This window comes from Dermochelys coriacea, chromosome 8, assembly GCF_009764565.3.
Source record: "Dermochelys coriacea isolate rDerCor1 chromosome 8, rDerCor1.pri.v4, whole genome shotgun sequence".
Classification (NCBI taxonomy): domain Eukaryota; kingdom Metazoa; phylum Chordata; order Testudines; family Dermochelyidae; genus Dermochelys; species Dermochelys coriacea.
The window spans coordinates 72,752,961-72,772,733 of record NC_050075.1 but is presented as its reverse complement, the minus strand read 5'-3'; the positions used below and the strand labels follow the sequence as shown (position 1 = coordinate 72,772,733).

At 39.5% G+C, this 19,773-nt stretch overlaps 1 protein-coding gene across 6 annotated transcripts in view; it reads left to right on the top strand.

The window, feature by feature from the left end:
* Positions 1-2,658, top strand: part of PTBP2 (polypyrimidine tract binding protein 2) — an 89,311-nt gene extending 86,653 nt beyond the window's left edge. For 4 of the 6 annotated variants that reach the window (XM_038412561.2, XM_038412559.2, XM_038412564.2 and 1 more), the window contains 3 exons: positions 590-806; positions 914-991; positions 1,152-2,658. In XM_038412561.2, coding sequence (XP_038268489.1) covers positions 590-806; positions 914-991; positions 1,152-1,284 — 428 coding nt within the window. In that variant the 3' untranslated portion in view covers positions 1,285-2,658. The remainder of the gene's footprint in view (positions 1-589; positions 807-913; positions 992-1,151) is intronic. The other 2 variants (XM_038412562.2, XM_038412560.2) reach the window with 1 other exon arrangement.
* Positions 2,659-19,773: the final 17,115 nt, after the last annotated feature.

Genomic DNA, 19,773 nt, shown 5'->3' with positions numbered 1-19,773 from the left:
CTACTCTTATTCTAGTTATTCTCAGATCCCAGACTCTCCATGAGACATGAAAACTTATTACATCAAGTCGTTTTGTATTCCAAAAATCGTATGTGTATGTGCTGCTTTATGTGAATAGAATAATAGTGTTGTTGGAGGAAAAAGAGGTGTTAGTTTATTTTTTGAACTAAACATTAACTCCAAATTCTAATCTAACCTTATGGACATCAGTCTGCTACTACACTGGCCATATCAGCACAATAGCACATGCAAAAATACCACAATTAAATCAGAGAAAATAAGTTTGATCATAAAACTAGGTAGTGGTGTGTATGTTGGTTAGTGTCATGGTGGCTTTTTCACCTGGAATAAGTTATTTGGACCATTCAAATAACAGATTAAAATTGGGTTATGTTTCCATGTTTGTTTTACTGAATACATGGCTAAACATAGCAGTGCAGTTTTGAAAACTTTACAAACTAATATTGAAATTGAATTATTTTTCTAGCTTGCAGTGTTGGCTGAAATCAGTGATTTAATGAGAAAGTATATGCCATCCTTGCAGGGTGTTGAAATGTAGCACTGAATTTAATAAACTTGTCTTTTTCAGCCATGAGTCATCTTAATGGACAAAAAATGTATGGGAAGATTATTCGAGTTACCCTTTCCAAGCATCAGACAGTACAGCTACCTCGAGAGGGACTTGATGACCAAGGGCTAACTAAAGATTTTGGTAATTCACCCTTGCATCGCTTCAAGAAACCTGGCTCAAAAAATTTTCAGAATATATTCCCTCCATCTGCAACTCTTCACCTGTCTAATATTCCGTAAGTGTTGTATGACAATAAGCCAGTGGGATTCACATAAGCCATAAAATACTAGAACCACTGATAATTAATTCTTATATGTGTGTTTTTGTTTTTCATTTTTCTAGACCATCAGTAGCAGAAGATGATCTGCGCACACTGTTTGCTAACACTGGAGGCACTGTGAAAGCATTTAAATTTTTTCAGTAAGCAAGTTTTCCTTGAATCCTTAGGTTTTGAACAAAAGATTGACTTCATATGTTTTAACAGAATGTCTTGATTAAATACTCTTCTGGAGAGGGAAGAAAGGTTTTTAGGTCCTTATTTAGTATTGGTTGAGTTCCTGATGATGTTGTTTTGTTTCAGAAGAGATCACAAGATGGCACTTCTTCAGATGTCAACAGTGGAAGAAGCTATTCAGGCTTTGATTGATCTGCATAATTACAATCTTGGAGAAAATCACCATCTGAGAGTTTCTTTCTCGAAATCAACGATTTAAAATGAGAGATAAAAAATGAGGGTGTATCGCATTGTTCAGTGTCGTCACCTATTGACTGTTCAGGAGAGTGGGGACCAGAGTTTGACTTCTGTCTTTCATGCTGTTATCATTCCTTGGTTGTTTTAAAAAAAAACATTCATAAGAAAATAAAGCAGTGATATTAACTGTTGGTTTTTCATCTGTTGTTTAGAGAAACATCATTTTGTTTAAAAGGGTTTCAAGTTAAGCCCACAGTTTTTCAAGTTAGTTGACATACGTGCCTTAAAAAGGAAAACTAGTGTTGCTAGAATTGCATTTGCTAGTAAAATGAATTTGGTTGGCTGGGGCACAGTGTTACATGAGAATTAAAATATATTTAGCCTGGGGTGTATAAAAAGGTTAAGGTTTTTGTTTCTCCTGCTTGCAACACTCCTATTACTTATTGGGTTGTCACGTACCTTTCTTTTTAATCAGATAAGATGCATTACTTTGAAAGATTAAAACACAGCATATGTTGTTTCTGCTACTTTAACTTTTTTTTGTAAATGGCCTTCTGTATTTCATGATTCTGGTCTAGATTCAGTTATGAATGTAGGCATTAGAGAAAATTAACAAGGTACAGAATATTAATTTCTTAAAGGAGAAAAAAGTGATTTCTGTGATTTTTTTTTTTTTTTTTTTTTTTTTTGAGCCCTATGTGGAAAGCATTGTGGATTCTTAACCTTTTTGTACACACTCTTGTGGGACGTATCATATAAATGTCAGCACTAAGTAATGTCTTGTTTGTGGTTGAATATTTTTCGTAGATGTTTTTGAAGTTGACATGACTTATGTGCATTTAAATATATATTGCCATCTTTAGTTTGTAATTAAGATTTGGAATATGGTTGTGGATTTCTGAGCATGTGCAGACTGGTCTTGCTAGTTCAGGAACTGGTGCATGTATTTTTCAAAGATGAAGAAAGTGTACTGCGAACACTTGCAGGAAGGTTAATTTTGTGGCAGTTTTTTAAAACTGACAACCAGGTGGGACCAAAGTTTATGTGCCTTTAGTCTTAATTTACCTTGCATTGTAATATTCAGTTTTAATAAATCTCTTCAAAATATTTTGTATTTAGAAATCGATCTGACTTTACTATAAACATGGCTCAGAATCTACAGATCAAATTAATTTGACAACAGTTCTTCTGTCAATCTGAACTGCTTAATCTGATTCTGTTTAAATGACCAATACTTTTTGAAATTGATGTACTTAGTTTCAAGATTCATAGATTCTGTTATCTATGTAGAAAAAGGTCATGTATATTTTCTATTAGTTAAGTTTTTACATCTTTAGAAATGTAAAATTCAGTATAGTTTGAAAGCGGCACAATTAAAAATTAATTTTCTAACAAAGTTGGGAGGTTTGACAGTCGTTTAATTTCATTTTGTGTGTACTCTGCTTACCTCTGTAGCATGCTCAATAAACACTTCTGTAGCTCTGTATTCACCTTTTCTGTCTTTCTCTGCTGCCTTTTCTCTCTTCTCTTCTTTGTTTTCCACTCCCACTGTGCTTCTGAATTCATGTTTATTCTCTACCAGGGTGGGAAAAGAATAATCGTAGTAGTAATTTTACAATTGTATGGCTTTATACCATAAGTAAATCTGATGCTATGAAAATACATCAGCTCCTTATTTAGAAAGACAGTAACTGCTTTGGAGGAGTACATGTATATTACACATTTCCCACCCTGTTATAACCTACTACTTTAAGGACAACTTTTATTGTGGTTTGTTAGTGCTCTTTTTCTCTCTTTTCTGTTTTAAGGAGATTTATGCACTAATAGATCTTCAGGTTTGCCATGCTGTCTTGCTGCAATTTCATCTTCCATCTTTTGTGTCTGTTAAAGGTTTTCTACTAATCATAAAATATTCTCATAGGTTAAAAAACAAAACCCCAAAGTGACCAAGTTGCTAAAGCAAATATTAGAACAGTGGACCATATTATAGATGTTGATTTTTTTTTCCCCCACTTGTTCTGAAAAACATTCAAGAAAATTCTTTTGGCAAGTTAGTTTCTACATATTTATTTTAAATTGATTTTCTTCTGCATAATAAATGTTAATTTTTCTAGGTTAAAAATAACTTAACACACAGTCCCATTGAAAGAATAACTCTAGAAGTCTGAAGTTCTGTATTGGCAAAAGCTATCAAGGTTCAAAACTTTTTTTTTGTCACTTCTTCAATACAGCTACTGTAGGTTTATTGATATCAGATTACTTTGTGACCTGGTGTCTGTTCTTTAGGATGGCTGTATAATCAATAACTATCTGACAGATAGTTAAAGGTTCCCACGTAACCTAGAGGTGTTGCATTAGTCTCCACTGTACTAAATAAAAATGCATTGCATTGAAATCTGCTTGGTCAGGAACACGCCCTAAGTATGGCTCTGAAGTTATGTTTCAGATATTGCAATCATCACTGAGACTGAACTACAAATAAAATGATTTCAACTCTGTCTGAAGCTTCGTGAACCAATTTAAAGCTTTGTATATTACAAAGTCTAATTTACAGCCTGTTGTAGACTAAAAGTCCTTCACTTGTAACAGCATGATGTTCCCTTTTATTTTTAAAAGCAGAATTTTAATGAATTAGTTTGACAGCATCCAGAACTAATAAATAATGAGACTAAATTTGTCTTCTGAATGCATGTTAAAATGTGCTCAACTGTATCTGAGGAGAAATATATGAGTTGAAAGTTACCATTCCTAGTATTCAGCTCTTGCTGAACTATTTATACTTTGAACCATCTGCATCAGATAGCTGTACAGTGACTCCTTTTCTTTTTGCGAATACAGACTAACATGGCTGCTACTCTGAAACCAGTGAAAGTTGTGTGTATAATGTAGAAATAACTTTACAATATATGCATCTGGTGAGATGTTTACAAATTTAGGGGTGTTTTTATTTGTTTAATTGAACATTGCCAAACCTATTATTCTAAGAATAGGTAGCTATAATTATTTTCTCAGGTTAAGTTCTGTTACAAAAACTCAAGCAGAAATTCTATTTGTTATAAACCCATTAACACTCATTATGAGGCTGTTTATATACATTTAAATTAAAAAAGATGGTCTTATAACTGCCATAAAGGTGTCTTCTATAAACTCAATGAAGAAAATCACTGTTCAGTTCTTGACTAACTTGAATTCTCTAATAGATGTGATAGACAATTACAAGATTATTAATTATAGAAATATGGGTACAATTTCTGTAATTGGGAAGATTATAATGATCAAAGCAACTCTTTACTGTATTGTGCAAAAAAAAAACCCCCAAAAATAAAACTGCCCTACTGTAAAGAGTGAAAAGTAAATATATTTGTTTAGATAATGCATAGATTAAATGTCCTAATTGCTGGAAGAACTGCTGGACTGAGCTGACATTATCTTTCTTACATTATTATCTAAATTATTATATAAAAAGTTGATCATTTGAAAAATCAACATTCGTATTTTTAAGATGTAAATTATTCTTAACATATGAAGAGGTCTGAATAACTTTTTAGACAGCATAAAAATAATGCAGTACCCACATCAGCTACCTTATTAGAACTTTCCAGCTCCATAGGAATTTTGATACTTTAAAATACAGAGATCTTTGCTTTGGAATATCAGCTTTAAAATAGCGGTAGTATGTTTCTTTTATGCAAAAAAATCATTTTAGGTAGCTCAAGAATTTCTCTGTGTAGATATCTCCATCATTTGGAGAGGAAGCTAGATTAATTTGCCAAACAACATTGGTCTTGGAAAGATGGGTCCAAAAACGGTTTCTTATTTGTCCGGTAGTGCAAATCCTATGCATTTATGTATGAATTAAAAAAAATATGGCAGACTTGCTCCCTTTAAATAAAGGTTTTCAGCATTAAGTGATGTTATTTAATCTGATTTTAAAATGTGTACTACTAACACATACCTTAATTCTTCAGGGGAAGTGACTGATCTCACTTGTTTTGTAAATTGCCATGTAAATTTATGCTGCTATATAGTTTTTTTAAGATTAAAAATCTTAAATTTAAGATTTAACTATTTGGCTACAGACATTACAATGTTACATTGCAAACCTGCACTAGTTTAAGAAATAAAGAAAAAACTCTTCTCGGCTCATTCAGAATAAGAACATCTAGATACAAATTTCTTTAAATAATGAGGATCTAAGTGTCATAAATCCCACACTGAAGTACAGATCAGTGAGAAGTGGTCACAAATGTATAACCAACCATTTGAAAAAGGTACTCTTGGTCATCAGTTCCAACAGCTGCCCAAATGGTGAATCTCCTGGATAAAAGAGGGGTGAACTTTCTCAATAACAGAACCCTATCCTCACATTAATTTTGCCTCGCCCTTCAGGGCTTTTGCCCAATTTAGCATACCTCTCTTTATTCTTGTTCAGGTACTGGGGAAAAAGGACATTGAGCCATATGACTAATGAAAATGAGACAGAGCTGTGTTTCATCAGCATACTTATTCTGCTGCAGCCTTCCTAAACCCCATGTGAGAGTTTATCCCTTTTTGTCCATCACATGGAGACTATTATGGCTTCATCCCTAGACGAGTCTGAACACTTGGATGGACTGCTGGTCTCTGGGTACCCAACTCTTCCTGCCAAGAGTGGTTTTTCCTGTGCCAAGAAAGCAGATCCCCTCTCCCTTTTTTGGTTTCAGATTTGTAGTAGATTTGTAATAGTGTTTGTTTCACTTTTTGAACTTCAGAGCGGATAATAGTCTTAAGCAGAAGGTTTTCTTCTTCAATGGATATGGTGTGATGGAGGAGTGGCAATGATAATTCAAATCATTTTTGAAGTTAACCATTTTAAAAGAAGCAATCCAGCGTACCTGGAAGATGGCACTCTGGAGGAAAGAGGAGATGTTTTTCTACTGACTAGAAGGGTTCCAAGAATTTTCTGGCACACTTGCTCAATCAGGACTACTTAGATAACCAGTTCTCACCATCATCATGACAAATCACTAAGGGACATGACCTTACAAATTGAGCGCCACCCAGGTTGATCTCTGGCAAGATGTTTAAGTTGCACTGATTGTATATTCAGCTTATATCCATCACTGGCAGTTTTGTCAAGCCACCAAAGCTTTTAGCACCTTTGTGATTACTGGGTGTGTAGCAGCTTTCCTTGGTACACAGGCTTCAGAATTAGTTTTCCATATTTATAATATGTCCATACGAAGGTTGAAGCAGTGTAGATGGGCTGGTAGTTCCTGGGTTCAGTTTAGAGTATTCTAGTTCAAGTGCTTGCACATGACCATTCCATTGTAGGTTTGTGTACTCACCACATGCACTGGTGCCAGAAGCTTTTCCCTCAGCAGTATCCCTAGGGGACCGGCTCTGGCGTCCTCTGGAGTGGCTCCCCCCACCCTCAGTTCCTTCTTACCGCCAGTGATGGTGCTGGAACATCTCTTGTTTTTGTAAGCCTTCTCGTTCTTAATCATTTGAGACAAACCTTTTTTGGTAAATAGTTAAAAGTTGTTAGTAGTTAGTTAGTTAGTTAGTTAAAGTTTAGTCCCGGACGCGACTCGGCCTAGAGACGGGGCATGCCCCGATCCCCAGGCTTCAAACCCTGTGATTGCTGCAAAAAACTGATGCCTATCGGTGATCCTCATAGTAGCTGTCTGAGGTGCCTGGGCAAGACCCATATCAGTGACAAGTGTCAGATCTGCAAGGGGTTCAAGCCTCAGACAAAGAAGGAGCGAGACATACATCTCCGGGTGCTCCTTACAGAGTTGACGCTAACACCGGCATCAGAGCCATCCAGGTCGGACTCTGCTCCTAATACCATGGCATTGGTACGAAGCACTACCATGCCATCTTTGGATCATAGCCAACCCCCCTTCCTCAGCACCGGCCAGGAGGCAAAGAAAGATTGGGAGGGGATGATCTCCAACATCTCATAAAGGGAAGGAGAGGGCCAGAGGGGAGCAAGGACCTGCAAAGGAAAGCTGCTCACCTCTGTGCGGGAGTTGGCCCCAGATCAGGTCGAGTGGGTTAACCCATCCCGAGATACACTTGCCACCCTGGACATGCCATCGACTCCCAAGGCCCTGCAGGTGGCGCAGGATATCTTACTGTTACCAGTGCCAGCCACAGTGGTGCCCTGTTCTAAGAGCAAACCTGCCATGGAACCTTTCCAGCAGTCCCCATCTGTGCGGCACCACTCTCCTCCTCATGGAGTCCCGCCAGCAGTTGCCCACATGGAGCTGCCAGGCCTTGGACATAGGGAGGTCAACCTGAAGGAGCCCTCACCAGTCTCTGGACTAAGGGCACTGCTCGCTGGGTTCTACACGCAGGGGGCTGGTGACTTGGCGCAGGCCCACGGAGGTGCGCCCGTCCCTGTGGCCCCGATACCAGGGCCGACCTAGTCACTTCCCAGCTGTGCGGCACCGCTCCAGGGACATAAGCCAATGGTCCCAAGAGCCTTGCCACCGGAGTGCTGAATAGATATGTGGACAGAGTTGGCTGAAGGACGACCCATCACTCTCGCAGAGCTTGGGAGACAGGCCAGTCCTTGCTTACAGACAGCCCCCCAACCTGAAGCAGTTACTCACCAGCAACCACACACCACACAACAGAACCACTAACCCAGGAACCTATCCTTGCAACAAAGCCTGTTGTCAACTCTGTCCACATATCTATTCAGGGGACACCATCATAGGGCCTAATCACATCAGCCACACTATCAGAGGCTCATTCACCTGCGCATCTACCAATGTGATATATGCCATCATGTGCCAGCAATGCCCCTCTTCCATGTACATTGGTCAAACTGGACAGTCTCTACGTAAAAGAATAAATGGACACAAATCAGACGTCAAGAATTATAATATTCAAAAACCAGTCAGCAAACACTTCAGTCTCTCTGGTCACTCGATTACAGACCTGAGGGTGGCTATCCTTCAACAAAAATACTTCAAAAACAGACTCCAACAAGAGACTGCTGAATTGGAATTAATTTGCAAACTGGATACAATTAATTTAGGCTTGAATAGAGACTAGGAGTGGATGAGTCATTATATAAAGTAAAACTATTTCCCCATGTTATTTCTCCCCCCACCCCACCCCCCACTGTTCCTCAGACGTTCTTGTTAACAGCTGGAAATGGCCCACCTTGATTATCACTACAAAAGGTTTTCCTCCTTTCCCCCCTCCTTCCTGCTGGTCATAGATCATCTTAAGTAATCACTCTCCTTACAGTGTGTATGATAAAATCCATTGTTTCATGTTTTCTGTGTAGGGGGGGGTGTGTGTGTGTGTATAAATCTCCCAACTGTATTTTCCACCGAATGCATCCGATGAAGTGAGCTGTAGCTCACGAAAGCTTATGCTCAAATAAATTTGTTAGTCTCTAAGGTGCCACAAGTACTCCTTTTTCTTTTTTGTGAATACAGACTAACACGGCTGCTACTCTGAAACTTGATGAGGAGGACATCCTGGCTGCAGTTGTTGGGCCTGTCGACGGAAGTCCAACAGTCAATACAGGACCTCCCATTCGATAGCCAAGCTCTGTTTGCTGAACAAACGGACACAAAACTGCACGGACTCAAGGACTCCCAGGTGACACTGAAGACCCTGGGCCTCTACACCCTGGGCCCGGCCAGAAAGTGGTTCAAACTGCAAGAGGCCCAGGGCTCTGGGAGCCAACTCAGGTCGGAAGCTGCCCATAAAAAGGGCAGAGGTCACAGACACCAGCAAGGTCCCCAGCCAGCATTCTCTGCCCAGTCAAGCTCTACCTGCAACCAACAGGGTTGTAGTTTTAAGCATGTGCCTGAGGGCAATGTACCATCCTGGATCCTGATTCCCTCCACTTTTCCATCTGCTGGGTCCTCAACACCATGGTGCTGGGTTATACCTTCCAATTTCTTTCTGTCCCCCCCCTCCTTCCACCCACCCCCTTCCCCTTCCCCATTCAGAGACCCTTCTCATGAGCAACTGATCACTCAAGAGGTTCAGGGCCTGCTGCAAGTGGAGGAAGTCCCTCAGAAGTACAGGGGCAAGGGATTCTACTCCTGGTACTTTCTAATCCTCTAATTAGTGGTCTGCCATTCTGGACCTGTGAGACCTCAACAAATATCTTCAGAAGTTGAAGTTCTGCATGGTCTCCCTGGCTTCCATCATCCCCTTCCTCGATGCGGGAGACTGGTACATCGCCCTGGATCTGAAAGATGCATACTTCCATGTATCAATATTTCAGGGACACAGACGATTCCTGCATTTCACAGTGGGTCTCACTCGCTACCAGTTCGTGGTGCTCCTGTTTGGTCTGGGTACAGCTCCAAGGGTGTTTACCAAATGCATGGCAATGGTGATGGCCTACCTCAGGCAGTGAGGTATCCAGGTTTACCCGTACCTCAACGACTGCTCATCACAGGCTATTCCAGGTTTCAGGTCCAACATGATGTCTAAGCGCTGCAGCTCCCGTGCTGTGCTCTGGGTCTGTTGATGATGAGGAAAAATCAACATTAGTCCCAGTACAAAGGATAGAATTCATCAGAGCAGTCCTAGACTCCACCCGTGCCAGAGCATTTCTGCTGCAGGAGAGATTCAAGACAATGGCAAGTGTCATTGCAAGCATCTCTATGTATCCCCTCACCACGGCCCAGGTTTGTGTTAGGCTGCTGGGCCACATGGCGGCATGCATTTATATCGTCCGCCATGTGAGGCTTAGGCTGAAACCCCTCCAGCAGCAGCTGTCAACCCTATCCCCACAAGGTCGCCACAATTCCACTGAAGGTACTTACCTCCCTGTAGTGGTGGACCAATCTGAGGGAGGTTCTGGAAGGAGCTCCATTTGAGTATGCAGTTTACACTGAAGCCAACCATCTGTGACAATCTGGTCAGTTCTTGTAGCTGAAAAGGCCATTCTTCTATCCTGTGTATTGGTGGCAAATGTAAAATTGGTGCTTGGAACATTTGAATGTTGTCTGAAACAGCTGAAGCAATCTTTGTCAAGCAGATGAAAATCCTGAACCTTGAGATCTGTGCTTTACATAAAGTGGGACTAACCAGGAAGTGATGAGAAGAAAGTTGAGGACTGTATGTTTTTGTTCTCAGGCCATCCAGGTTGCTTCAGCAAGGGGTAGCTATTGTACTTTGATTCAATGTCCAATGAGCATTGCAGGGATGGCTGATGTTAATGAGCAACTTATCAGTATCATAGTCTGTACCAGCTGTGGGAATCTTACCATCATTGCAGTGTATGGTCCCACCAAAAACACAGCCAATGATGTGGATAGAGATAATTTTTAGCAGCAACTACAGTCAGTCTTTAATGAAACCCCAAAAAGATGTCGTCATAATCCTAGGCATGTTTAATGTACAGATTGGAAAGGATAATGACACCTGGGGGAGTACGTTCAGGAAGCTTGGTATTGGGCAGAAGAACAGGAATGGACAGCAACTGCTGAAGTTTGCTGCTGCCAGTGACATGGTGATTGCTGACTCACTTGCATCACGCAAAGATTCACAAGCAGACCTGATGCAGCCCAGATAATTTCACCAGGACTGTTGATCATGGCCTCATTAACAATCAGCAATCATGGATGTATAAGTTCAGAGGTGCTGAACTTCACATTGACTCTTGTTTCCATGAACAAAAGTATGCCTTTGATTTCAAAGCCAGCCAGTTAATGGGCAGAAATTAGTCTGAGAAGTGGTGGATTACTCAATTGTATTTTTCACTTTTAAAAAACGTATTTACCCCATGCTCACTCTCTCAGCAAGTCCAGAGTACCATAGTTGTTCTAGCCCTCAAGTAATTTTTGGATAGCCAAGAAACTGATCACTGGCAGAGAGGCAACTCCGCTCTCTAGAAACTGGAATGGTTTAACGTACAATTAACCACTTCATCCAAGATTTGAAGACAACCAAGCGTCAGGTGCTGAGAGCAGAGACTTACTGGTAAGGCATGCCAAGTCTTGCAGGCAGAAGAATTTTCTGTCCCTAATTACCACCCACATTGTTAGGGTTCTTAAATCTGGAGGGGACTGTCTGAGCTAGAGCAAAATTTATGTAGGGGAATAAGAATGGCAACTGTCAACATATCGCTTAACTTTCCACACATGGTTAACTCAGAAGATGTGGTGGTAGTCTCTTACCTGAACAGATGCATAAGATGCCTGCCAGCCAACATGCTATCACTAGTTCTTCATTCATGGCCTTTCTATCACCAAATTTCCTGAAAATTTTTATTCCCAAACTGTCCTCCATTTTGAATTTAGAAAGCTATACTTCAGCTCTGCTTCCTTTTACCATATAAGGAGATATATCAAATGGTATCCCACAGTGGTCTGCCCTGGGTCCCGTACTATTCAATATTTTCATTAACAACTTGGATAATGGACTGGAGAATATGCTTATTATTACAGATGACACCAAGTGGAGAGGGATTGCAAACACTTTCAAGGACAGTATTGGAATTCAAAACCACTTTAACAAGTTAGAGAATTGGTCTGAAATCAACAAGATGAGATAAAGATAAGTGCAAAGTATTACACTTAGGAAGAAAAAAATCAAACGGAGAACTACAAAATGGGGAATAACTAATTAGGCAGTAGTATTGCTGAAAAGGATCTGAGGATTATAGTGGATCTCAAATTGAACATGAGACGACAATATGATATAGTTGCATAAAAGGCTAATATTCTGCTCTACTTGGCACTGGTGAATCCTCAGCTCAAGTACTGTGTCCAGTTCTGGTAGCCACAATTTAGGAAAGACGTGGACAAATTGGAGAATGTCCAGATGAATGCTACAAAAATGATAAAATGTTTAGGAAATGTGACCTATGAGGAAAGCTTAAACTGGTCATCTTTAGTCTTGAGAAAAGAAGGTTGAGGGGCATGGGGGAACTTGATAGTCTTCAAATATGTAAAGGGCTGTTGTAAAGAGGATAGTGATAAATTGTTCTCCATGTCCACTGAAGGTAGAACAAGAAGTAAGACGCTTAATCTGTAGCAAGGGAGGTTTGGGTTAGATATAAGGGAAAACTTTCTAACGATAGATTGTAAACCATGGCTTCTAATTATGTTGACTTCTTGCCCCTTGAAGTTCTCTGCTGTCCCTCTATCTTATTCACTCAGGCCAGCTCAAAGTCTACATCTATGAGAGATTAGTCACTGTGTTCTCTCAGGCTTTGAGAGGCTTTATTCTGAGCTCCTCTGTCCCCCTCCCAGTGTGCTCTTTGAGGCCACAGAGTCTAATTTAGAAGGAGGTGTCAGGAAATGGACATGAACTCCACTATTGACCTATTCCTTAAGGTGGGCACCTTTCCATGCACACAAGGAATCCTGACCTGGATCATCTCATCCTCTGCAGTCTGTCATTTTTCTTTGACTGTCTGTACATGTGATTCCATACTTGGTGTGCATGCAAAGAAATCTTTTAATCAGCAGCGATAATTGGCATCCTCCATGCCCTGGCACCCTGCTCTCCCCAGGGCATAAAGCCTGGAGTAACCCCACTTCCACTCAGTTCATTCTTATTGCCTGTGGCATAAGTTGGAGCAACCTCAGTGTCCTCTTAGTTACTGAAGCTCTACGTGTTACATAGTTGCTGTAGTTCCTGTATTTTATTTTTAATTTTTCTGTTATGTTTTAATTAACTTAATGCATGGGCTGGTGTTTGCACACACACACACACACACATAATTAGAGGTAGGCTTAGTTAGTCCTGGTACCAGGACTAAATTAAAAGTCCAAATTTTAAAACCTACCCATCTTGCCAATGGAGCAATTCCTTTGAATGATGGACATGTTAAGTGTCTCTTTTGTTTAGAAGAAGGTCATAGCACTGCAAAATGTGTAAATCATTTCCAAAACGCATCTAAAAGGCCAGAGAGGCACACTTAAATGGTTCCTGATGAGAAGTCTGAGGGGGAAATGTAAGATTCAGACGTTCTCCCAAGGGAAGTGATTCCTACTCCTTCAAAACCTCACTTTGAGTTCTCCTTCCACAAGAGACATCACTTCAGGGTTTCAGAAGTCAGAGAGCTCATTCATCATCTAGGAGTTCAAAGGCAATCTCAGATACCTTTGGAACAGTCAGTTAATGCTGTTATTTGTGAGTGGAAAGGAGTACAGCTCCATGTCTATTTCTTGGCACTGCTCCCCTTTTCTGGTACCGAGCAAGAGAACCAGTCATCACAGCAGACTGCTAAATCTGCAGTTAAACATTCAACACTGACCCTTGTACTCATCCTGCACCGAGCAAAACAATTCTCTTCTGAATAGCCTATTCTCTTCATGCTTTATTCTCAACTTTCTCTTTGCATGTATCCCTGGAAGCTCTTCAATTGGAGGGGAAAGAGAGGACTGACATGGGTTTATATAAATAGAGAAATCTCATAACAAAAAGTATTACCCATAAGTAATTTTCCCTTTGCTATCTTTCCCTCAAGTAGCCACCCTAAATTCTGAAGTTTGGTCTGACTATTGAAAATTCCTTCTGGCTAGGTTGCTGTAGATGGAAATGGGAGAATTTCTTGATTTTTTTTTTTTCTTCAAGTTCCTCCATCCTAGCCCAGGCATTCCAGTCTGTTTTCTCTTTCAATAGAGATGATGCTATCTGAATATTTCCTTATGTGTTTTTTAATAGACTTTTTAGTCAGCAAGTTTTGCACTGAGCAGAAACCATCTATCCATCCATCTCCCTCTGACAATGTCATGAGAACTCAATTTTTTTCTTTTCATCATCTGCTCATGATAGGACTGATGTCAAATGGCTGAATTACCATATAGACGGTTTTGAAAAATGAAATCAGCAGTTTTGATTTTGTCAATACCAATGTAATACTTAAATAAAACCAGTAATATTAAAACACCAGTAGCAGAACAAGAAATTTGGAAACCTTAAATGGAAAATGAGGGATTGTAAATACATAGCACAAATATGACTACACCCTAAAGATTGTCCGTCTATATATAATGTGCCTTATATAATAATGTATAGTGAATTCAAAGAGATGTCAAGTTTTAGAAGTTACAACAGGAGTTCTCAAGGCTATAATTGAACTGTCATGCACTTGTTAATCATAAACATCCACGAAGGCAGCCCAAATATTAGAGGACATTGACACTTTCATTGCATTGAAATCTAAACCATTCAAGACAGTTCATAAAATCCAGGGCCAAAAGGGACCATCATGATCATTTAGTCTGACTCTGACCTCCTGTCTAATACAGGCCATAAAACTTCCCCAAAATAATTTCTAGAATGTCTTTTTTAGGAAAAAAATCCAATCTTGATTTAAAAATGGTCAGGGATGGAGAATCCCCCACAACCCTGGTACATTTGTTCCAGTGATTAATTACTCTCACTGTTAAAAATATATGCCTTGTTTCCAGTCTGAATTTGTCTAGCTTCAACTTGTGGCCATTGGATTGTGTTATACCTTTCTCTGCTAGATTGAAAAGCTCATTGTTAAGTATTTGTTCCCCATCTAGGTACTTATAAGCTGAGATCAAGTCACCCTTTAACCTCTTTAAGATACCCGGGGCTCTTCTCTGAACCCTCTCCAATTTATGAACATCCTTCTTGAATTGTGGGCACCAGAATTGAACCTAAGATTCCAGCAGTGGTCACTCCAGTGCCAAATATAGAAGGAAAATAACCACTGTACTGCTAATCAAGATCTCCCATTTATGCATCTCAGGATCATATTAGCTTTTTTTTTTTTTTTTTTTTTAAGGCCACAGCATCACACTGGGAGCTGATGTTCAGTTAATGATCCACTATGACTCCCAAATATTTTTCAGCATCACTGCTTCCCAGGATAGAAGCTGTAAGTATGGCTACATTCTTCTTTCCTAGAGAGAGAGATTTACATTTAGCCATATTAAAACACATTGTTTGCTGCACCCAGTTTATCAAGCTATCCAGATCTAGTGACCTGTCTCCTTAATTAATTACCACTCTTCCAATTTGGTATCCTCTGTTTACCTTTTTAAAAAATGGTACAACATTAGTCTTACAAGAGACTATATAATTCATGGTCGAACATTTCCACTTTAAGTCCAGTTTGGTTGGTTGGTTGTTTTTCTGTACTAGACTTGCTATTATCCTTAACAACTTTTCGTGGATCAAGAATAACTATGGATTCCCTAGATATATCAATAAGTATTAAGAATTAGAATTGCAAATATCCAATGTCCCTCTTATGTATCTACTCAGTTATACCCAGTGGTACTCCTTTTGTCTCTTAAAAATCTGAATTTTGTTTGTTTTTTTTATTTTATTTCAAATTTTAGTTATATGTCATTTTTTCCAGGCAGGAGGGCCCACGGGGAGCCTGTGCCAAGATCCCCGGGTTTCAGGCTTTCTGCAGCCTGAGCAAAGTTTATGCCTGTCAGTGATCCTCATGCACTGTCTCAAATGTTTGGGGAAGGAACATGTTAGAGATGGATGCTCCATTTGTCGTGATTTCAAGACCAGGACAAAGAAGCTGAGTGAGGAGTACTTCCATTACATCCTGGTGGATGTCATCAGCATTGTCTAAGTCGGTGGTGTCGCATTATGAAATTTTTTTTCAGTTTGATTTTTTTAAAAAACCTAGGAAACTACACACACAGAAATTGCATTAAAATTGAATTGCCCACTGTACGTTGAAGGAGAAACAGTATGTTTTAAACTGGCCCATTCAAAAATCCAGGGAATACTTGTTATATTTAGATTAATATTTAGAAATTTTAAAAATATCAATCATGCGTCTTGTATAAACATCTAAATAAATGCAAAGAACCTGGTGGTAGGAATTGTTCTTGATCAATGAATACTAGTTTTGGCATTTTCTACAAAGATGCTTGAAAAATGTCCTTCAGCTGTATACTATTGTTTCTGTGTAGGTTTCCTGCCTTGTTTGCTGAGCTTTCTTCACGTACCACTCATTGTTCGGGGGGGGGAGGGAGCTTTGCTCTTTTTCCGCTTTTGAAAGTTTCTAGACGTTTTCCAGAATCTGTCTTAGTCTTCCCAGTTTAGATGCCCTACGTAATGACAGTAGGAACTTTGGAGTGGAAACCAAAGTTACCAGTAATGTTGTATGAAGGGAATCATTACGTAGTGAAAAGAAAAGGAGTACTTGTGGCACCTTAGAGACTAACAAATGTATTTGAGCATAAGCTTTCGTGAGCTACAGCTCACTTCATCGGAGCTGTAGCTCATGAAAGCTTATGCTCAAATAAATTTTAGTCTCTAAGGTGCCACAAGTACTCCTTTTCTTTTTGCGAATACAGACTAACACGGCTGCTACTCTGAAACCTGTCATTACGTAGTGAGCCTTAGCAGAGGCACGTTGCTTTGGCACTTGGAGCCAAGCAGGCAATCCAGCAACACCTGTGTGTACAGTTCTCAACAAGTTGTGTTTACTATTGTTTAAAAAGTATCTAGGATCTCTTCTGTTATAATAGCAAGTTGGCAATAGCTATTTCTCCCTAACAAAGACAGAACAAGCAGAGAAATGAGCTTCAATGCATATTTCCATGAGGAAGGATATGATGCAAATAGTCTCCAAATTTTTCTACCTGGCTTGGAAGCAGACCAGCCTCTTAGCTCAAAGCAATATGTCCATCATTGCAAAAGTTCTGTATCTGCTATAACTCTTCTAAAACCATTTTTTTTATTCCTGCAAGTTTTTAAAAAAGAAAATGTATGTGATATTTCTGGAGAAACAATAAAAACAAAAGGCTCAGATGGATCCGCCTAATTTTAAGACCAACTGCCAGTTTCTCCTTGCCTTCTAGAACATTTTGTTTCAGTTCCTTTCTGACTACGTTAAGCTAAGGACCGGCTCCCCATCAGAGCTGCATCCATTTAGGCCAGTTCCAGCATCCACTCCCCACAACAGATTTTGGTTTCAGTTTGGACAGTGTTTCTGTATTCGTTTGATTTGATCTTTTCCCTTACAGTTTTTCAATGCTCTGGTTTGGCTCCTCACAACCCCAGCTTCCTTCAATGCTTATAGCTGCATGCTGAAATAATCTATGAGCTTTCCTTTTTTGAGGCAGGCAGGGATTCACAGCCACTGCAGCTCATCAGGGTCATTGGCCTCATCATTTTCTTAAGCACTGACAATCCCCAGTGTACTCAGCGTGTTAATGTGAGCCTCAATGCTTTGCCATCAGAATCGCCTTTTCCTCATGTTGTGTTTTCATGGTCTCGGTGCTTTAAAAGTTTCATATTTAAATCATTTACTTTGGCACCTTCTATGAATCATGAGATTCTGTTTCTATGTTCTTATTTCAGTCATATCTAGAAGAGAAGACATGAGACATGTTTAGGGGTGAAGTCTTTTAGTTTTTCTTTGTTCCCACAGAAGATGTGCAGATTCCTGTGGGCTACCTTCCACTACTGCTTGGTAGCCAACTGTGACGCTGAGAAAAAACTATTCTCTTGCTTTCAAAAAGTATGAACTGTTTCTCCCAGCATCATATTTCCAAGCTGAAATTACTAGAAAGTGATAACTTTAAAATTCTCCTGTCACTTAGAACTGAAGACGTCCTCAGATCCTTTGGAGTTTAGTCACATAGATAACCTGAGGGTTATGTTAGGTGAGCATTTCTGGTCTTAAGTAACTCAACTCCTGACTCATCTTTGAATATGAATGTGCTAGTGCTGTCAAGCTGTTACTGCATTCGTATGTATCTAACTCTGAGAATTCAAACACATGCTATCCTTAACTGCAGTGAAAGATAGAGTGTAATGGACCTTCTGTGTAGTCCTATGGATGAGACCTAGTAATGGTAATATAGCTGTCCCTGTGCAAGTCCTCAGTACACATTTGTCCGTCAGGAATTATAGATATTTGGGGATTTGTTTTCTCAGATTTTGCACTAAGAGTTGTATCAAAAACAAAATAACCCACTAGTATTGTGAGAAAGACTGGAGGTATTTACTGATATTTGATAGTTCATTTAATTTGCAAGAGAATCAGAACAATATTGATGTTTGTCTGCTGATGTTTTAGGACTACTTGAAAGAAATGGTCTATAGCTATTCCCTTCTTGACACCATTCCCATATAGTAACTGAGAATTATTTTCATATTGGAACCTAGGTTGCATTTGTCAAGTTGAGTAGACATTTACATCTATGTGAGAGAGAGCCTTTGCCCTCCTGAAGGATTTTCCTCTTCTGAACTAGATGTTCTTGGGGGGAATGCTCTTAAACTGGTCCTTAGCCTTCAGCTTTTATGGCTGGTATAGTCAAGTCTGCCATCTGGTCTAAGGCTTGAATTTTTGCCAACACAGTGGAATATATTTCTTTTTACAAAACGAGTTTTCAGTACACACCTTACATTGCTCTCATTTTCAGGACTAAAGTAGGAATTCAGTCAGCCCCTGGGATCTTTAAAGGAGAGGTAATTACTTACCTATAATTCTCCATCTTGGGAGATGATATTTGACTGGATTCTTAAACAGATTTAGGGGATGTGAATAATGTTCCAGTGCTTTTTGTTTTCCTGATGGCCTCATCCTGCCATATAAATATACTTTTTGTGTTTATTATATTTGGAATTTGCAGAGATCTGCTGCCTTCTCATCAAGGAATTGAAACAAAGTTCTGTAGGGTCTTGAGGGACTGGCAATTGGTCTCAGAATGAAGACCTGTCTCTCAAAGGGTCAGACGTCTGTGCAGCTGAGAAAGTTTTGGCCTGTTTTGTACTAGGCAGTTGAGACTTAGGGCTTCTCTATACTGCACGCTAAATCAGAGCAGATGCGATTAATGCAGTGGCATCTATTTAGCAGGTCTGGTGAAGACACGGTGAGTCGATGGGAGCGTGCTCTCCCATGGACTTCAGTACTCCATCTCCACGAGAGCTGGAAGGTAAGACATAGCATGGTGTAGACACCGTGTTAGGTCGATATAAGCTACGTCGCTCATGGGGGTATTTTTTTCACACCCCTGATTGATGTAACTTACATCGACTTAAGCGCTAGTGTAGATCAAGCTTAAGGAGCGAGAATCTAATCAAATGAGGTCTTTGAAGAAGCAGAATTACAGATTAAACTGTTTATGATTATTTTATTTTATTAATGCATTTATTTATTTATTATAATTTTTTATTTATATTACGATAGTGCCTAGGAGTGCTAGTTGTGGACCCCAAGATTCTTGTCGACAAAGCTGTTTCAGTTAATTATATGATTGATTCCTCTCTCCAATTTTTGATCAACTTTGAAGTTATCTGGATTAGCAATTTCTAAAGATCTGGGACAAAGAAAACAGTTGTTAAAGATACTGCCAGCTGAAGGTTTAAGGTAAAATTTTCAAAAGCTCCTAAGTGACTCAAGAGCTAAGTACCATTTTCATAAGTGATTTAGGAGCTTAAATTCCATTGACTTTTAATGTGACTTTGGCTCCTAAGCGCCTTAAGTCTTTTTTTTTTAAAATGGGATTTAGGTGACTAGGTCACTTAGATGCTTTTGAAAATTTTACCTTTAGTCAGTAAATTTAAAAAAAGAGAGAGTTTA